The sequence below is a fragment of the Cyclopterus lumpus genome, chromosome 19 (assembly GCF_009769545.1).
Source record: "Cyclopterus lumpus isolate fCycLum1 chromosome 19, fCycLum1.pri, whole genome shotgun sequence".
Lineage (NCBI taxonomy): Eukaryota > Metazoa > Chordata > Actinopteri > Perciformes > Cyclopteridae > Cyclopterus > Cyclopterus lumpus.
This window is the reverse complement of record NC_046984.1, coordinates 1,243,621-1,262,500: the sequence shown is the minus strand read 5'-3', so window position 1 is coordinate 1,262,500 and position 18,880 is coordinate 1,243,621. Positions and strand designations below refer to the sequence as shown.

General features: G+C 43.2%; 1 protein-coding gene across 2 annotated transcripts in view; it reads left to right on the top strand.

Moving 5' to 3' along the window:
- The window catches only part of rbfox3a (RNA binding fox-1 homolog 3a), a 172,037-nt gene that overhangs the window by 117,227 nt on the left and 35,930 nt on the right, over positions 1–18,880 (top strand). The window contains exons 2-3 of one of the 2 annotated variants that reach the window (XM_034559377.1): positions 3,203–3,451; positions 14,937–15,083. In XM_034559377.1, the coding sequence (XP_034415268.1) occupies positions 3,236–3,451; positions 14,937–15,083 (363 nt within the window). In that variant the 5' untranslated portion in view covers positions 3,203–3,235. Of the gene's footprint in view, positions 1–3,184; positions 3,452–14,936; positions 15,084–18,880 lie in introns of those variants that run through there. The other variant, XM_034559378.1, reaches the window with a different exon arrangement.

The window sequence follows — 18,880 nt, the reverse complement described above, 5'->3', positions numbered from 1 at the left end:
GGTTTTATAGTTGAATAATGAAAACTGGCCATTAAGAAGCTTTTAAAAGACTTTTTAGGGACAATTCCAAGTAACACATTACTGTAACTATTGAAGTTTTCAGGGGGTCTCATGTGTCAATCAAAGGGGTCTTACGACCTTGCGTATTTCAAACAACGATCTTCTCTCAAACAGGTTTCACAGATTTGTCAGGAACGGGCTCCATGATTATGTTGTGGTTGCCGGCTTGTTGCCCAACGACAGCATGTTTTTACTTCACTTTCAGCTCTTAGTATTAAATGATATGTATTATATATAATATCATATTATATATAATATTGGTGAGCTTTAGGACCCATGCTTCCATTCCTATCAATACATTCATAGAGAGGAGCAAATATGTATATGGAACATTGGAGTTGTAATTATTTTTATTTATTTCATTGCAGAGAAGGCATTGTGAGCTACCTTTGACCAAATAATGTTAACGATGAAATTAAATTAATGGATATATAAAATGTAAAAAAAAAAAATTATCAATTTGAATTGTATATCGAGAAAGAGGACTGGTCTGTCCTAGATATTCATCAAGAGTTGCAAAACAAATCAAAGGGATCATCATGCATATAAAACAGTTTGATTATGTATATGTTTTAACCGACAGCGCTCCTGTTTCCTGACCTGTCTAACTTGGTCGTAGCAATGTCAATGTTATCAAAGATCTCAGCAATGAAATTCATTTGGTAAAAACAGTGTTATCAGATGTTAATGAATCTGTGAAGAGCAGAGAAGGGAAGAGCTAAACTCAAAGATAACACTTCTAATATTGCCACCTGAAAAAGTAAGTGATTTATAAGAGCCGATTTAAAAGATCATACAAGTTTGCACATGATGAAGGGAATAAAATGTAGCTGTCAGGTATACATCTGTGTATATGTGTGTATTTGTACTAGGTAAGTAGAGTTTTCATTTCAGCTGTTAGGACATCACAAAGCGTTTAAAAAAACATTACTCGCATCCAAATCTAACAAGCACAACAAAGTCCCGTTTTGTTATTGATGACTTGACTCGTTTTCTGCTGTAGATTTATATTTTTCATCATTTGTGTGTGAAGTGAGCCTAAGCAAACCCTAAATTGAGCATAACGCTTCTCTGCCTGGGGAGTCGAAGATGACTCTCTGCCAGCAACGACGTAGCTAAGTCGCCGAGCCATCGGCAAACTGCTTTATTATGCTCACCGCCATCAATCTCCATGCATAAGGATAGCCAACTTCAATACCGCTATTGGAAACAGCTAAGGTCAGACTCTCGGCCCACCTCAAAAAGTTGCTCTGATTGATTTTTAAAATTTTTAAGCCGCTTTCCAAAAAGATTTTGAGCAGTGCGGAAAAAAAGCAGGGAGTCAGATGGATTCATCATCATCGGTTGGAGGAAGTGATTATCTGACAGGCATGTTAATTAGAAGGGGAGCCTGGACAGGGGTGAAAGAGCATCGCACTCACCTTAACAGGGATAAGGGGAGGAATCACAGCAAGTGAAGCAAGTGAGGACTAAATGGAGAAAAGCAGAGAGGGAGAATGTCAACTTCTATTAAAAACATGGATTTCAATCAGTTAATTGATCTTTCTCGTCTCTGTAAGGGATGCGTTCGCTTTCCTTTGGTCTGTGTGTTGCTCCGTCCCTTTGCTGTTACACTGTTTGTGTGGACATCTCACCACAGAGAAAGATTGTTCTGCGTGGGTGAGGTGGTTTATGTTGTGATCAAACAGGCTTCTGTTCTTCAAATAAAGCCAACATTCTTCTCATGCCATGTATAAAGGATACACTCTCACTCTCTCTCAGGCACTCACAATACCACGTGTTGTATTTTCATTTGATCTTATTATCTCGTTGGGTGTTTACTGACAGACAGGCATGTAGTTTGATGGTGTTATCTCTCGGTCTCGTCACTGTCGGCATGTTGGGACCATACCACGGCTGTTATTCTAACTCAATGAGATACACGGATCAACTGAGTCCCCCTTACTCCTGTCCTGTCACAGCTTCACTCTCAGTCTTATAGACCCACTTAAAACTTCTCTCTCCAACTTCACTGCCAATCATGCCAAGATTTGCTTCCCGATTCAGGATAAATTCAAAGCATCACTAACAGGGAAATTATGGCTTGGCAAAATTGGCCAAAAAAAAACAAATAAATAATGTTTTACTCTTGAACTGATGGTAAATCAACAGATTATGTTTAATTACTCATATACTGAAATTCTTGCTGGTATTTTTGTCTTGTTGTATTACCTTAAAGGTTGTGCTTGGCCTTTATTTAATAGCATACAGTATATGGAATAGATACTATGGGATGTACATCCTGGATGCTCCAATCCAACCAGGTTGTATGAAGTGTTGTTGACCATGTCTGTAGGGGGCACTAAGGTGTTTGTACCTCTTCCTTAAGGTCACATTTGGGGCAAAGACGAATGAGAAAACTTCCAGAAGTCTCGTGGCATTCCGCTCATGGGAACAGTGTGGAAAATGTTCAAAGATACTTTGAGAATATTTGAAAGAAAAAAGGAAACCTGGTCTAACGTCATGCAAAATAAAATCATAAAAAATGAGAAATTTGAGAGAGAAGTTTAAAACGGATCGCTTTCCACACATCCTTGGGTAGGTGGGAAGTATTGCCAAATTGTTTCAGAAATGTACCAACATTGTCAGACCCCTCTGAGAACAGTTGTGTCAGACACTTTTAGATGATGCCACATCACTAAGTCTGAGGGATACTGATGCTCTAACTCCAACCACAGCTTAATAGGCTCAATTAATGGCAATAATTGCTCAATCTATGGGAAGCAGAATTCTTTCTGCTAGTTTTGAGGGAAAGCTTTGACCCTTTCAGTAAAAAGCCCCGGGGTGAACCTGCCATTATTCACATCAAAATGGGGAAATTAAAATAGATGTAATATATAGATAGATTTAACATATAATAAGATTCATAATAACATTTGAGGACATTTCAGCAATGTGTCTCATGATGGTTAAAGGCTGTTTGAGACTAAAATTGTGAAAAAACATTTGCCTCACTGTCTGCCTATCAAAACCAGTATACAGACATCCACATTCTCCATTACATGAACTACTTGACAAGCTTAACCACGACTCAGACAAATAAACCAGTCAACCCTTATTAACCAGTTGGCTTGCTGTGTTCCTTCCCTCACTCTCCATGCAGGGTAACCAAGAGGCCCCAGCTCCCCCTGAAGCCATGGCTCAACCTTTCCCACCGGCCCAGTACCCCCCTCCACCACAGAATGGCATCCCAGCTGAGTACGCCACGCCCCACGCTCACCCGCCTGCAGACTACACAGGACCAAGCACGGTGGCCGAGCACGCCCTGGCACTGTACACGGCGGCACTAACGCAGAGCGAACAGCCGGGAAACGACAGCAGCAGCCCCGCCCTCACAGCCAACACAGTAACGGTGAGTCCAACACCTCACCTTTATGAACCATAAGGAGTGAGGGGATTCACTCCATTTTCTTTCAATACAAAGTTGAGCAGGCTGTTTTCATACGTTAATTTTCACACCAACAAAAATGAATGCGCTGTAATTTGTAGATATTCCACAAAATAAAAATAAAAACTGCTCGTTCAGCCAGGAGGCCGCTGTTCGCTTCCCTGTACATTGATTTATTTAACGTCACGTAACTTCCGTACTTAAAGTTGCTGTTAGTAAACGAGCCAATCGGCAAGAAGATAGGCTATTTCCATATTTCCATACAAGTTCCTTGTCATAACTTTAAGTTATGCCCCTTCTGTAGTTATCTCAACAACAATATTAGTTAGTAGTTATTTCAAACCACACAATATTTTCCTAAACATAATCTAATGAGTAGTTTCGTTGCCCAAACCTCCACTTGTTGTTCCCTGTGAAGACGGAGGTTTATGTAGAAAAGACTGTAGACATGTAACAAGCAGAAATGTATACGTTTTGCTGGACTCACCAACCAAAATGAGAAGAAACCTTTCATGTGTTATATAATCCATTATATGAGCATAGGTTGCATCCCTTGGGGTTACATAAGTTGGGAGGACTTGACAGGTCATTATCATCTCCTCAAATATCTCCTCTGTTTCAAAAAACTATCTCATTCAGCTCATTCTCTTTCGCTTTTTTATTAAACCTATTTCTACACAACACATCATAGCTAAATTAGAGATACATACTGTGGTGATCATGACCACACATAAAATCTCTCTGAAGTGTTTCCATTCACGTGACTTCATTGTGCGCGAGCATGTGAACGCCTCACTCGGAATCTGTCGTCATGGTGATGCAGCTGCACCAGGATTTGCAGACCAGGTTCCCCCTGAGACACCCTGCATCCTGTGTCACCCAATCTACTCTTTCTTCATCAGTCCGTCCCTGATGACGTCCTGTTGTGACGAGACTCTGGGGGTTCGAACCAAGTGTGTCCTGGGTACGTTATGTATTCTTCTGATAGCCTGCACGAGGTTGGGAAGGTTCTGTACATAGATCGTTGATGTTGGAATACTACACAGACCCTGTTTGCCCTCAGGGAGGTCTAACAGGTGCATTCAACCCTGGCTGCTGCAGAATTCCGTGTCAGACCTGTATTTGGAATTATAATCCCTCGGGTAGCACATGAAATGCTTATTGTGAATCAATAAGCTCTAACTCAACAACACGTCTCTGAGATTAGCTTCAGTGTGTTTGTTGAACCTCTCACAGGTTATTGTTACAGTGGCCATGGGATGAAAACAGTGAGTTGAATCTGACTTTACAATGCAAAGGAATGCTCTCAGGGACACCTACAATTCTTATGATTTAACTTGTGTATATTTTAGCCACCAATCCCCAGTGTGCTGTTCTCCTTTGAAGGTTTTACGTTTTGGAGATAGTTAGCTTAGACAGAGAGTTGCAGCCCAAACACGTCTGTAATTGTGGGTGACACGCTGGGAAGCATGCAGGCAACCGCCAGTGGAAACTCTCTCGCTGACTCTAGACGATCTTTCTGAAGTTCCTTTGACACCACACTTCACACAACGTGAAGCCGAGAACTTAAAAAGTAAAAAATAACCCCATCCTCTGCTCCAATAAAAGCTTTAAATATCTGAGAAAATACATAAAACAAGAGAGAAAATGAGATCCAAAAGATATACAGAATGAGGAGAGAGGAGATTTTTATTTTAAGAAGTGTCCAAATGCATGCAGGGACTATATAAATACACACTTTTCCACGCGCAGCAGGGACAGATGTCACTGATAAATGAGCCAAATGTGAAGCTGCATTTCAGCACAGAACTGCAGAGACACACGTCCACACAGGCAACACTCAGGACGGCCACACCATAGTTAGCTGCAACACCACTTGTCTCTCGTTGAGGAGCCTTCAAGCTGTCAGGGCCAATAAGAATGGCGCACGCTGGGAAGATATGGGAGCCTACAGACAGTGATGGCAGAGTGGGGGAGTCCGCCGAGAGGAGAAGGCTCGGTACAGTCAGCATTACTGGGAGTGTTTTACAGTCGCTCTGGAGAGTTTGTCACAGGCTGTAACTGTTACTGTCAAGAGACATCGTTACTGCAGGATAAAGGAAAGAGACACTCTGCTGTGCACACGTGTGGCCTAAAAGGCACTTACTACATTTACTGTCATACCAATATATCAGATTCATACTGTTGTTGTTCCATCAACGTTGCTTCTGACCTTTGTGGGCCTGGGCCCTATTTCTCGTACCTGGCTAACGTGGTTAGCGGGATAATTTTCCAGATGAGACAAGTCAGGGTTTTCGGTTCCTCGAACCAAGTTTGGCAAAATCACCCCCTGAAGAAAGTGGCAGCTCACTTCCTCATTGATGAAGGAGCAATATTTGTTAGATTAACGTTTTATAGGGAGAGAGTTCTTCGAGATCGCCAAGATCCGTTATCACGTGATTATTCAATTCAATTCAATTCAATTCAGTTTATTTTGTATAGCCCAATATCACAAATTACAAATTTGCCTCAGAGGGCTTTACAATCTGTACACATACGACATCCCTGACCTTTGACCTCACATCGAATCAGGAAAAACTCCCCAAAAATAACCTTTGACAGGGAAAAAAGGGAAGAAACCTTCAGGAGAGCAACAGAGGAGGATCCCTCTCCCCGGATGGACAGATGCAATAGATGTCATGTGTACAGAATGAACAGCATTTACAAAGTTACATAAACACATTACATGAATATGACAATGTATGAATGGAACTCCAATCCATGAAACAGAAGGAGGTAGAGAGGAGGCGCATCAGCAGGGCCAACGCGGGAGGCCGGCTCACCAGGCATCAGACACCTCCAGGTCCAATGGACCCTATGAGACGTGAAGTCACAACGACTCCGGGGAGGAAGCAGAGTTAATAAGGTGCAATGGAGAGATGTAAATTCATCCATAAGGAGAGAGAGAAGAGGAGATAGGTGCTCAGTGTATCCTAAAACATCCCCCAGCAGCCTATAAGCCTATAGCAGCATATCAAGGGGCTCGACCAGGGCAAACCTGATTCAGCCCTAACTATAAGCACTATTAAAGAGGAAAGTCTTAAGTCTGTTCTTAAATGAGGTGACTGTGTCTGCCTCCCGGACTGAAAGTGGAAGCTGGTTCCATAAAAGAGGAGCTTGATAACTGAAGGCTCTGGCTCCCATCCTACTTTTTAGGACTCTAGGAACCACAAGTAGCCCCGCAATTATGACTTCCTATATGAGCGCTATCGATTCTGCCCTCAAGGAATCATTTATCACAGACCTTCTCGAGCCGTTCATTGAACACTACACGCCGCAGCCGGTCATTGACTGTCTCACAGACTGTATGCAGAGCCTTGTGGTATATTGTTGTACAGTGTGGTACATTGTTCTACAGTGTCAGCGATGCAGAACATCGGGAAAGCCGCTGTGGTTTTGGTGAAACTCATGGATGTGTTCATTACGTTCCCTGGCCATGTCCGTGTAAATGCAATAAAAGTTATATATGGTCATCTCCACACTAAAAATGAGCCGATACATTTTCACAACACTGATGCTGCGTTGCGAGTAGATTTCATGAAAGTCAATGCTCAGACGAATGAATGCGAATAAAGAGGATTTTCATCCATTTATCTAGACGTAGTCGATGAAAGTTACTGAGCTGTGTGAGCCTACGGGTGATGTTATGTATAAATATTTTAGCGTCACGGGTTGTCCCTAGGGCAAGCTAGGGTGGGGCAGTGCACGAGAGTCTGGAAAAGTGACACACAGACGTTTAGAAAGTAAAAAGGTGGGTTTATTCTTCCAGCACCGGCACCTCAGAGGGCTCCATTAAATCAAAACAATCAAAAAATGTCAGTCCGTCAACTCAAAGTGTCCCGGAGGAGAAAAGGGTTCCATTAACCAAAACTAAACAAAACACTGTCTCTCAAGTTCCCGTTACCAGGTCCTCTTCGTGGTAACGGTGGTGTTTTCCTGCTCCACAGAGTTGTCCACTCTTCGGCCGATCTTCCAGCTCCTCTCCCCCGTTGTGCTCTCCCATCTGCCTTTTATCCAGTCTCCCAGCCCTGCCTCAATTAGGTATATTAAGCACCGGCAGCTGTGTGAGTGGTGAGGCAGTCTGGGAGATGTAGCGCCATTTTGTGGTGTGGGCGCTGATCCTGTGTGGGGATGTAGCGCCCCTCCACTACCTGTCCCCTGGTGATGCCACAATATATATATATATATATATATATATATATATATATATATATATATAATATTAATGTTATGAACCCAAACATGAGGGCATTAAATGTTCCGACGTTTGTGGGATGTATAAAGCAGAAATAGTGATTATTTCTTCCATGGTGGATGGCGGAAGTTATAAATGTTTCCATGGAGATAAGCCACGCCCCCTCTCAATCGCGAGTGAAGTGAATGAATTGATTCGATTTTGCCATGATTATGGTCTGGAATTCCTCATATACCTTCATGATCACCTCCTGCTCGTCAGCGGAGAAAAAGAGGCTCATCCATTGAGTTAATTTGCCTTTGTGCTGTTAGTAAATCATGGCTTTTGAAGTCGGACGGGCACGCGCAACTATCCTGTGAACTGTCTAGCTAGTAGTATGAATCTACTCGCAACGCAGCATCAGTGTTGGGAAAATGTATCGGCTCATTTTAAGTGCCTCATTCTTTAAATGTGCCTGCTGGCAGTCGGTGTGATGGCATTCATCATCCAATGAGATCTAAAATAACTATCTCAACTCTTTCAGAACAAGTAGATCATATATAAGTATATATTCATGCATTTTTATTGCATTTACACGGACAGCGGCTTTCCCCATGTTCTCCGCATCGCCGACACTGTACAAAAATCTACCACTCGCAAAAAAGCGCAAAGCTCTGCAAACAATCTGTGAGACAGTCAATGCTCTGCTGCGGCTTGTGGTGTTCAATGTACGGCTCGAGGTCAGAATCGATAGCGCTCATAAAGGAAGTCATCGTCATGCGATAACGGATCTTGGCGATCTCGAAGAACTCATTCTCTATGAAACGCTAATGTAACTAATATCGCTCCTTCCTCAATGGGATCTCTGAGGAAAGGACATGCCATTTCCTTCAGGGGGCGTGGCCAGATTATCAAGCTAGACAATTTTTTGATGTGTTGCTATGGTGATTTTTCCAAACTTGCTTCGAGGAACCGAAAAGCCTCACTTGTGTAATTCAATTCAATTCAATTCAGTTTATTTTGTATAGCCCAATATCACAAATTACAAATTTTCCTCAGAGGGCTTTACAATCTGTACACATACGACATCCCTGTCCCAGGACCTCACATCGCGAAATTATCCCGCTAAACACGTTAGCCACGTATAAGAAATAGGGCCCTAGATTTACAGGTTCACTCATTTACTTTGAGCTAAACTCCTGGTTGTGGTTGACAAGAGACGTTACTTGGCAGAATGAGAGAGTCAGCGCAGCAGCCTCCCCATGGTCCTAGTGCCCAGGCTTTATATATATCGTTAAGTATGATGATAGGCTATTGGATTGTAATTTGAAGGGGGAGAAAACATACAAACCTGGACGCACGCCCATATGTAGTATGTTAGTTATAAATAATGTGTCATGGTTTAATGCACTTATTGTAAGTCGCTTTGAATAAAAGTGTCAGCTAAATGACATGTAATGTAATGTAATGTAATGTCAGAAACAATAGTCTAATTTAATGACAACAAAAAATACAATAATGCCAAATTATTTGTGGGGCAGAAGAACATTTTGGTGGGGGGCTAAAGCCCCCCTAAAATAGGCCTAACGACGCCCATGCTCGTTACTCCACTGCATTAATGCGTGTTGTGTAAATACCAGTTGCAGTTGGGTAAATATATCATATTGTGGAATCAGAATTGTTATCTCAAAGAAAATGTATTTGAATATACATCCAGAGACGCATATCTTGGTGCCCATACATTCAATTGTTATCTATGCACAGGAATTAGTGACATATCATGGCCTTCCTCAGCAGATGGAGTTTAACACTTGTTCTGGAGATATCGCTCAGCTGTCCACAGGGATGTTTCAGTTTGGAACTTCAGGGGTGTATGAACAGGGCGCCGTATATTTGGCCAAGCGGTTACCCCGTCTCCGTCTCAGATATGAAGGTGCTCCCTGATCTTTCTCCAGCCGTCCTCCTGGTCGATGACCTTTGACCTCTTTCCCGATGGCTGCTGGGAGAGGTTTTGGTCTGGCGCTCACAGATGTTGCCTCGTTTCTGATGCTTATTCGGTCTCCAGGGTCCTTGCTGTTTCACTGATGTAGCGTTTTCCACAGCTGTCACATGTGTTGTCAGTCACATCGTTGGATGACAGAGACCACCTTCGAAAACAGAGGTGGGGATTAAAGATGGAGCCAAGTTTACTTTCTTGTCTCCTTTCAAGTGCCCGTGGGTTTGTGTGTGCGTGTGTGTGTGTGTTTGTGTGTGCGTGCGTGCATGCGTGTGTGTGCGCGTGTGTGTGTGTTGCTCTAATCCCTGGTGAGAAAAGGCTCTGTAGCAGCCTAACCGTGTGTAATCTACCCGTCTGGCAGCCCTCCCATCTGATAGCTTCAATTATAGGCTTGGGAAAGGGGCACTGCTGAGCTCAGCAATTCTCACACACACACACGCGCACACAGATATGCACACATGTTCACTCAAAAACACAGTAACGACACATCTGGGAGATCTAAGTGGGTGTGTAATCAGGTGGAGGAGTTTGGGACGTTTTGGGCAGCTTGTGTGTGACTGTGTGGCTGGCAAGAGGGGGGCTTGGTTGGGTAGATTAGTTCTTTACAGCTTCACACACACATACACACACAAACACACGCACACACACACAGACTGTACAGCTCAGTACTGTCTCCGTGGTGAAAGTGGAGGAAGCTCGGGCTGCTTGTGTATGATAATGTTTATGTAATTATTTCTCCTTCCTGCCTGGCTGCGCACACACCATGAATGGTGGAGGCATGGCGTCCACAGAGAAGGAAAGAAGTGCAGAGACGGATTTGAGCTCTTTGAATGTGGCAGAAGAAGGCTTACCGCATTAAAGCCGTTCCATTCCGTACCATGCTAAGCTTAATGAAAGACTACAGCCAGCTTCATGTGCTAACACACACGCTGAATGGGAGATTCCAGTGGAACAGGGATCAACAAGGGAAACATACTCTATGTAGGGATTTGTGACGCATTGGCTACTCTGAACCGGATTATTTCACATACTGTGTAATGCTGTGTTCACACAAGACGCAAAGGGATTTTCCTCCACCGTGTTACTCGCCGGAGAGGAAGAGGGGCCTTAGCGCCATATAGATACCACCAGATTGTTCAGAGCTTCTTTGCTGCCAACAATGTTTCTTTCCGTCGTCAAACAGCCGCTATCGCTGCTTTACCTGTTGTGGAACTCCCAGAAGAGTTTGAAAACCAAACGCCTTTGTTTCTGGGTCCACAGTGCTATGCTATGCTAACACCGTAGCTGCTCCATCATCACTCAAATAGCATAATCTAAATTAGGCATACTGCAGTCAAAAGCACTATTTCTCACAGTTCGGATTGGTTCTTGCTCATGGGTTTCATATAATTTAATATAATATAATAATTCAAACTGATGGCCATCAAATGAGAAATAGTATTATTACACAAGCCAAAAAGCTAAAGTGAAAAAAATATATACTTCCAAAACCACTGCACTGCCATATAGAAATAGATAATCAAAGATGACTGAGATCACTGAAAACTCAGTTTGTATTGTTCTGTGGTGATGTGGTCTCAAGTTCAGATAAGTCAAATCATTATTGTGGTGGAAAAACTATTTAATAGTACAGAGTGAGTCCTATGATACGGAAATATCACTGCTAGTGTAAATGCAAAAAATAAATGTATTCAAGGTTCACTATGAGGGTTATCAACATTATGTAAACTGTTTTGAATGTCACGGGGAAGCTAGGCCGAGTCCTGAGAGACCAGACGGGCTGGGGGCATTTAATACCCCTGTATAGTGTAAAGCTGCAGTGCTGTTCTGGATCACATGATTGAAAGAGGACAAAGGGTGTATGAGTTCAGAGTGAGAACTTGTGTATTAGCCTTTAGTCTTTAGGCTCCACCTCCAGACCTCCCTGTCCTGACTTAGAGGGTCTGCAGGTCCAGGACCTCCTGTTGCGGTCCCTGTCACAGCAGAACTGGATCAGGACCGTGTGCAGCAGGAAAATGATTGATTCTAAAAATCGTCCAGTCAAAGTAAAATAAGTAAATACGGTAAGCGCAGTGTGTCTCGTGGCACAGAGGTTCAGTGGATGTTGAAGTGTAGAGGTGGAGGTGCAGGGGACTGACGGGATAATTACACTTGTGTGCACACCATCCATCTGACCTGCAAAACCCGAGCCCACAGCCCGGACTGTGTGTCTGTGTAGAGTGTAGAGTGTGCTTTATCATCACAGGGTCCCAGTGTCCCAAGGACTGATAAGACTCTCTCTTTCTCACACACGGGCACATTATCAGTGTGTGTGTGTGTGTGTGTGTGTGTGTGTGATGTAATGCTATTATCCTCACTTGCCCATCTCTCCCTTTTTACTGTTCTCCCTTTTTACTGTTCTCCCTTCAATCAGCACTTAGCCTGCATGCATCTCTGAACTCGCCCGCCCTTACTGTTCCCCATGCGCTCTCCCTCTCTCCCCCCTCTCCCTCTCTCTTTCTGTCTCTGCTGCTACCTTCAGCACTTCTCTCTCATTGATCGGGCAGGTTTAGCTGGCATCATCGTTACGTCTTTCAGCTCTCTTTTTCACTCTTTCTATCTACATCCCTCCATCCGTGTGCATCAACTCCTTCTGCTCGCACTCCTTTTTTGCTCCTCACTGCAAACGCATAACGCACAAGCACAGAGAGAGAGAGAGAGAGGTGTTTTCACAATGAGGCCAGAATAGACTCACCTGAAGGCTACCAGCACATACAGTAACACACATTAACAGTGTGATGCATTAAAAGAGGTATATGTTATGACCAGCAGGGGGCTTCAGATGATGGTTCAGAATAAAGGGCATCTCATTTCCTGCATCGCTCCTGGCTTTTCAGCAGGAGGGAATTGTTTTATCTTTTTATTTTTTGTTACGAAGACTGCAACGTGCAAAAGTGTCTGACTGTATCTGTTACTGTAACGTTTCCCTTCATAACTAAGGCAATATTCATCAAACCAACATGAATTGTAGTTTACTTAATGAGAGAAATTATTTGTTGTCATGTTTCGGACTTGTGACTCTCACAGGCCTCCGAGTGCCTATGGCTGCAGGTCTTACCTGAAGCTTCATGAGTCTGATGCAGTTCTTAACTCAGACACTTCCCCATGTAGCACACTGTGTACACGATAGTGCATGGATTTCAACAGGTAGCGTTGTCTCAAATCAGACACTCACTAAAAAAAGACAATCGCAGCTGTTAGTTTGCTATGTAGCAAACAGCGTTATAGATACAATTCATTGCAAGCTGAAAATAACCAAATAAACTGATGCCGTCTATCCGACAACTCCTGCCAGCGTTCATAGAGTTAAACCAATAGTTTCAGCACTCAATACCACTGATAGTGTGCTGAGTCTTGTGTTTCAGATGAAGTAGTTGTGGGAGGTCCTCCTCTTTGCCCGGAGGCCACTGCTTTACCCATGGCTTGGTTCTGCCCTATGGAATGCATTGATACATGGGCTTCCCATTAGAACAAATAAAAATCACCAAAGTGGTAAAGGCTACAAGGGAACTAGGTTTCGAAAGGAGCCTTCAACTCCTAATATGAATAATAAACAAAACTGTCATGAGAGCCAACCTGTCCAAGCTTAGTCAATATCAAACCAGGCTAACAATGCAGTGTTACCAGGTTTCTTTTTCATCATGTCTACGAGTGTTTGACTATTTCTGATCCCTTTCACTGTAAAATATTCCAATACCTCTCAACTTTATACCAGAACCACAATTACCGATTCATTTCAATTTGCATTTGACAGTCAGGAGATTTTCTTCCTTGACCTACAGATGTGTCTTCTGACTGTGTGTGTCTAACAAAAAGAAAAGGGGACCAAATACATCACATGACCTTCTAACATGGCATGATGTCACCTCCTTCCATCCATCCATGTGCCACCACTTATTGGTTGTGGTGCGAACAGGTTATGTAGCACAGACGGCCTCAAGCAGACAGCTCCCAGGCCAGATGGGATGTGTAATCCCTCCAGCCTGTTCTGGGTCTCCACAGGGCTGTGGACGTACTCAGAATAACTCCACAGGGAAGCAGTCCAATCAGATACCTGGACCACCTTACCTGGCTCCTTGCTAGAGAAGCAGTTCCACCCAAAGTTCTTTTCAGATGTCTGAGCTCCTCGCCTCCTAGCCTCCTCACCTCTAAGGCCACGCTGTGGAGGAAACTTCATTCCGGCTGCTTGTATCTGCAACCACCTCATTGTTTCTTTCATTACCCAAAGTTCATGGCTATAAGAGCGGGTTGGAGTGTAGATCAGCTGTTAAATCTCGAGCTCCCTCTTTCCCCAAGACATTCCAGTACAGCACTCGCATTACTGTCAGTCTCACTTTCAAAGCAGAATAAATCCCTCGATGGTAGGTTGTTAGATGGATATAGTTCTATATTTCTAGTTGTTAAGAAATTCAGAACATAATAATGAGAAATACATATTTCCACATTGCTTTAATCCAGAAATGTCTTAGAGTCATAGTTGCAGAAAATCAGTACTGTAAAATACTGTCCCTGCAGAGTACAATGATTATGTCAGTAGTGCAAAAAATACAATTCAATTTGTATTTAACTTCTTTCAACAAATAATAATAATACATTGAATCATTATTATTATGTTCTTCTTCTTATAATTAGACTGTGGAAGGCAGAGGCAGCACAGTGGTGCACTAGTTAGAACCGTAGCCTCTCAGTAACACCCTACTTTTTCCTCTCAATAGAGGGAAAACTACTTCCTGCATTGGCATTGAATGTTGGATCTGAACCTGGATCCTGAGGTGGGCAATTGTCCAATAAGAACATACTGAACTCAAAAGGTGTCCTGAGCGAGCGAGCTCAGTCAAGCCACCTCCCTTCGCTCTCTTCGCCCTGCTTTTCCTCTCCGAGGCCCATGATAAACGCATGCTCTGGTGTTGACATGTCACGGGTTGTTTAATGTTGTTTCCTTAATGTCCCAGAGCACAAATCAATGTCATGAGAGACGAGAGGGGAGAGTTCAGTAATAAAAAATGACTCGTCCTTCACCGTCGCACACTTCTCTACTTTCTTCATATATTTCAGTTCCTCTATTATATAGGATGTCTTTTTTCAATTGTTTCAATGTGAGACATCCAGCTGAACCACCTTGCTTCTCATCCGTTTTTCTTTTTTTTTGTGTTTTTTGACATGATAGCAGCTAATCTTTGGCTCGCTGTTTTTCCCTGCAGCAGGCGGAGGAGGTGGTACAGACGGAGGGCTCCCAGCAGCTCCACCTGCAGTCCAGCGATTCGTCGGAGAAGCAGCAGCCCAAGAGGTTGCATGTCTCCAACATCCCTTTCCGTTTCCGAGACCCTGACCTACGGCAAATGTTCGGGGTGAGATGACAACTGCACCACTCTCTCACACACACACACACACACACACACACCACAGCTTTATTCTACTGAGATACACTACAGGGCAATCATATCCATCCAGTTGGCTTGCCATTCACCTGCGGGAACTGTGCGATATTCCTGCTCTCAACGAGATAAATAATGAAATGTAATGATAGAATTGTAAAAGTAAATCATAACAGGAAGGTTGCGGACAAATATAAGCAGATGGTATATCTGTTTACCTCTCTTGTTTGTAATATAGTATTTGGAACTGGTAGTAGGAGCTCCTGGTTTCAGGCATGTGTAGGGTGGACGTTATTTGCGGTTACATGGACAATATTTCAGAGATTTCAACTTAACTGTTCACATGGACGCTAACAATTGTGCGTCAACATGCTCCATCCATTCATCCATCCATCCATCCATCCATCCATTTTCAATACCGCTTATCCTCATTAGGGTCGCGGGGGCGCTGGAGCCTATCCCAGCTGACATAGGGCGAAGGCAGGGGACACCCTGGACAGGCCGCCAGTCCATCAAGGGCACATGTAGGGACATACAACCATTCACTCTCACATTCACACCTATGGGACATTTAGAGATCAATTAACCTGCAGCATGTCTTTGGACTGTGGGAGGAAGCCGGAGAGCCCGGAGAGAACCCACGCTGCCACGGGGAGAACATGCAAACTCCATGCACCAAAGCTTTTCAAATCTACTGATAATATAACGCAACTTTTTTGACAAATACAATAAATGTGAAAAAAGGAGAAGAAATAGTGTCTGTTAATGCAATAAAAACATTAGCAACCTTTTCGGGTACCGGTTTTAAAGCATTTATATTTAAGGTTGATCCCGTCGTTTTCTCTTATCCTCTGTTTCCCTCGACACCAATCATATTTTGAGGCTTTTTATGTGTTTGAGTGTTTGAGGATGAAATGCAATAAGATAAAATAATAGAATAAATATGAAAGATCATGTGGATTGTGATGATGTCCACATGCAGCAGAACGATTATGTGTACTCCTACCAGCATTGACATGGTTATTAGGTACATCCCTTCCTAACACAATGGAGTGAGTGTGGCATCTCGGGAAATTGGGGTAAATCTGAGGTTGGGCTTCAGCAGCAATGCTGAAACTGAGCAGTGCACAGGACTTTAAATGGAACTTTTACATGCAAACCGTTCTGCATTAAGTGTAAGATGTCGAGTTTGAGTGTAGCAACCCAAGCTCCATCCCACTACCTCGCAAGACTGTGTCCATGCACTGTAAATAATTCACCTTTACCTATGTTTGCCCTCTAACCCAAATTAGGCTAAGCCTATTAATGTTTCATCTTCGGTGTCCGTCCTTAAGTGGTCCTTGGAGAGTGGGGGAGTGGTGAATAGCCATGCTCTAGTGCTCTCTACCTGAACGAAAGAAACATTTAGTGTAAAAGCAGAATGTAGGAATTGTACAATGTGTTAACATGACTGTCTTCCTAAAACGTGAATGCTTGTCTTTGCCTTTGGACAGCATAAAACATTGCCATTAGGACCATCGGACCAAACCCCGCTGGAGCAGAGTGTTTCCTCCCTAAACCAGTAGATGGAAATAAGCCTAATTCTCGCTTCTTTTTTGTGACCTTGAAAAAGTTTGCTTGAAATTTGCTTGACACTTCAGATCAAACCCTCTAGATGTTGAATGTTTGGTTGGGTATACGATGTGTGACAGTAGACACAACTACTCGCTTTCCTTCCCATGCCATCCGTCCCCGATGCTTCCTTTTAACTGTGGCCATGGTAGCCGTCCAAACTTAACCACAACCTAACCATAGAGGTAGCGCATTGGAATATTGTACATATTATATTGTACAACATATGGGGGCGCTCGCTGTGGGCCTTCTTCAGCCTCACAGCTCCTGATGTAGAGAAAAGAGGAGGGGATGGAAGGCCCATCAGTGGAGACACAATTAATGGGATTCCTCAGTGAGGTTAAAGGGGAGTTTATCCTCATTAGGCGTATACAGGGTGACAGCCCCAGTTATGGGTGGGAAGTAGGTGTGTGTGTGTGTGTGTGTGTGTGTGTGTTTGTGTGTGTGTGTGTGTGTGTGTGTGTGTGTGTGTGTGTGTGTGTGTGTGTGTGTGTGTGTGTGATGTAATGCTATTATCAAGTGTGTGTAATTCTTGAGGAGTGGGACTCTTCCAGTCACTTAGTGAGGTCTAAGGCCCTGAACGCCACACCACCATCTACCAGTGACATCATCAGGTAGGGTAAGATCCCCGTTAAGAGCTCCATCACAGAGACTGGACCCCTGGAGAACTGGAGCCAGGAAAACTAGTGAACATTTCCAATTCAATGAAGCTTTATCAAAAGATGAAAGTACATAAAACTGATATTCACAGAAAAAAAAAGTGAACACCATTAACCACCTTCTACTTACTGGTGTGTTACATCGATGTGCTGCCAATTTAACATGTTAGTCACATGTCAGAATAAGCCACTCAGTCCATTTTATAAAGAAGTAACAATGGCGGTCTGACGAGACTAGACTACAACTTACAACGGTTATCAAAACAATAATGTGAAAGTACGAGGTCAGATATACAGAACAATGTTAAATGCATACATTGTTCACCATATCAAATGCAGAGAAATCAGTTGATGGCTTCATTACCATCTGTGAAAGAAATATATATCTTTAATAAAATCGCAAAAGATTATAAATGAGGCATTTCGAAGTTTTCCCATAGGGCTTAGTCGTACTGACATCATTGCGCTCCCAGACCTCGGCAACTGAGTTGATGTGCACAATACTACTATACAGAGGAAAGCTGAACACTTAGTAGAAAAGTTTTGATCTCATGATTGACTTCACAAGTGACTTCCCAAACTGCTTGTTTTTGTCACTTCAGAAGAGCAATTTAGCAGTTTAGAGCCACTGAGTTCGAGGGTTTCCGCTCGGATGTTAAAGGCTGGCATACATCACAAGCACACAGGCACATGCAACCTCTTCTCTTTTCTCCCTGTTAATAGTCCAGCTTCAAGGATTAATGGTTGTGGGCAGGACGGTGCCATTGCAGTCCAGATTCCATCTCAGCTCCAGTGGCACTGTCCTCCATTCACCTAAAATGGGACTTGTGAGCAACTGGCTCCATCTCCCATTACGGTTCTGCTAGACTACCGCCACAATGCAAACAAAGGCAATAGCTAGGTCATTACAGCAAATGGAATTCTGTGTCATTTCGGCAAAAGCTGTAATAGAAAAGCAATACGGGTGTATTAAACAAAGCCATATAAAGAAGTTCAATCAAAGGTGATGCAGCTACAAGCTGGAGGTATATCTCTGTGAATTGCACAATAATACACGGCGATACTCCGTCAAACACCTCTGGAAGTCCAGCTCAGGACGCAGGACCAAAGTGTACGACTGCAGCAACGGAGGCCAAAAGGGCATCTGAAAGGAATAAAACTGGGTTCATTACCCAAGCTTATTTGAGTTTAATTCATAATTAGAACAACACATTTGGAGGGAAATTACTAGGCTGGTGAAGAGGGTTTTAATGGTAGAATGATAATTGGCACTCACAGCACCACTTCAATGATTCAATTCTCTCATTCTCAAGATATGTAGGACTGCCCCTAAAATAATTCCCTGCAACGAGAAGAGAAGTCGTACCAGTCTGACCAAGTGTGTCCGCGTCTGTTTGTTTTGTTTTGGCTTTTCCCAAAATCCTTCATATCTGATGCATCTTTTTCGTGCATCCAGCTGGCCTGCACTCATAGAAGGACCCTGTTCATTTAGCCCCACAC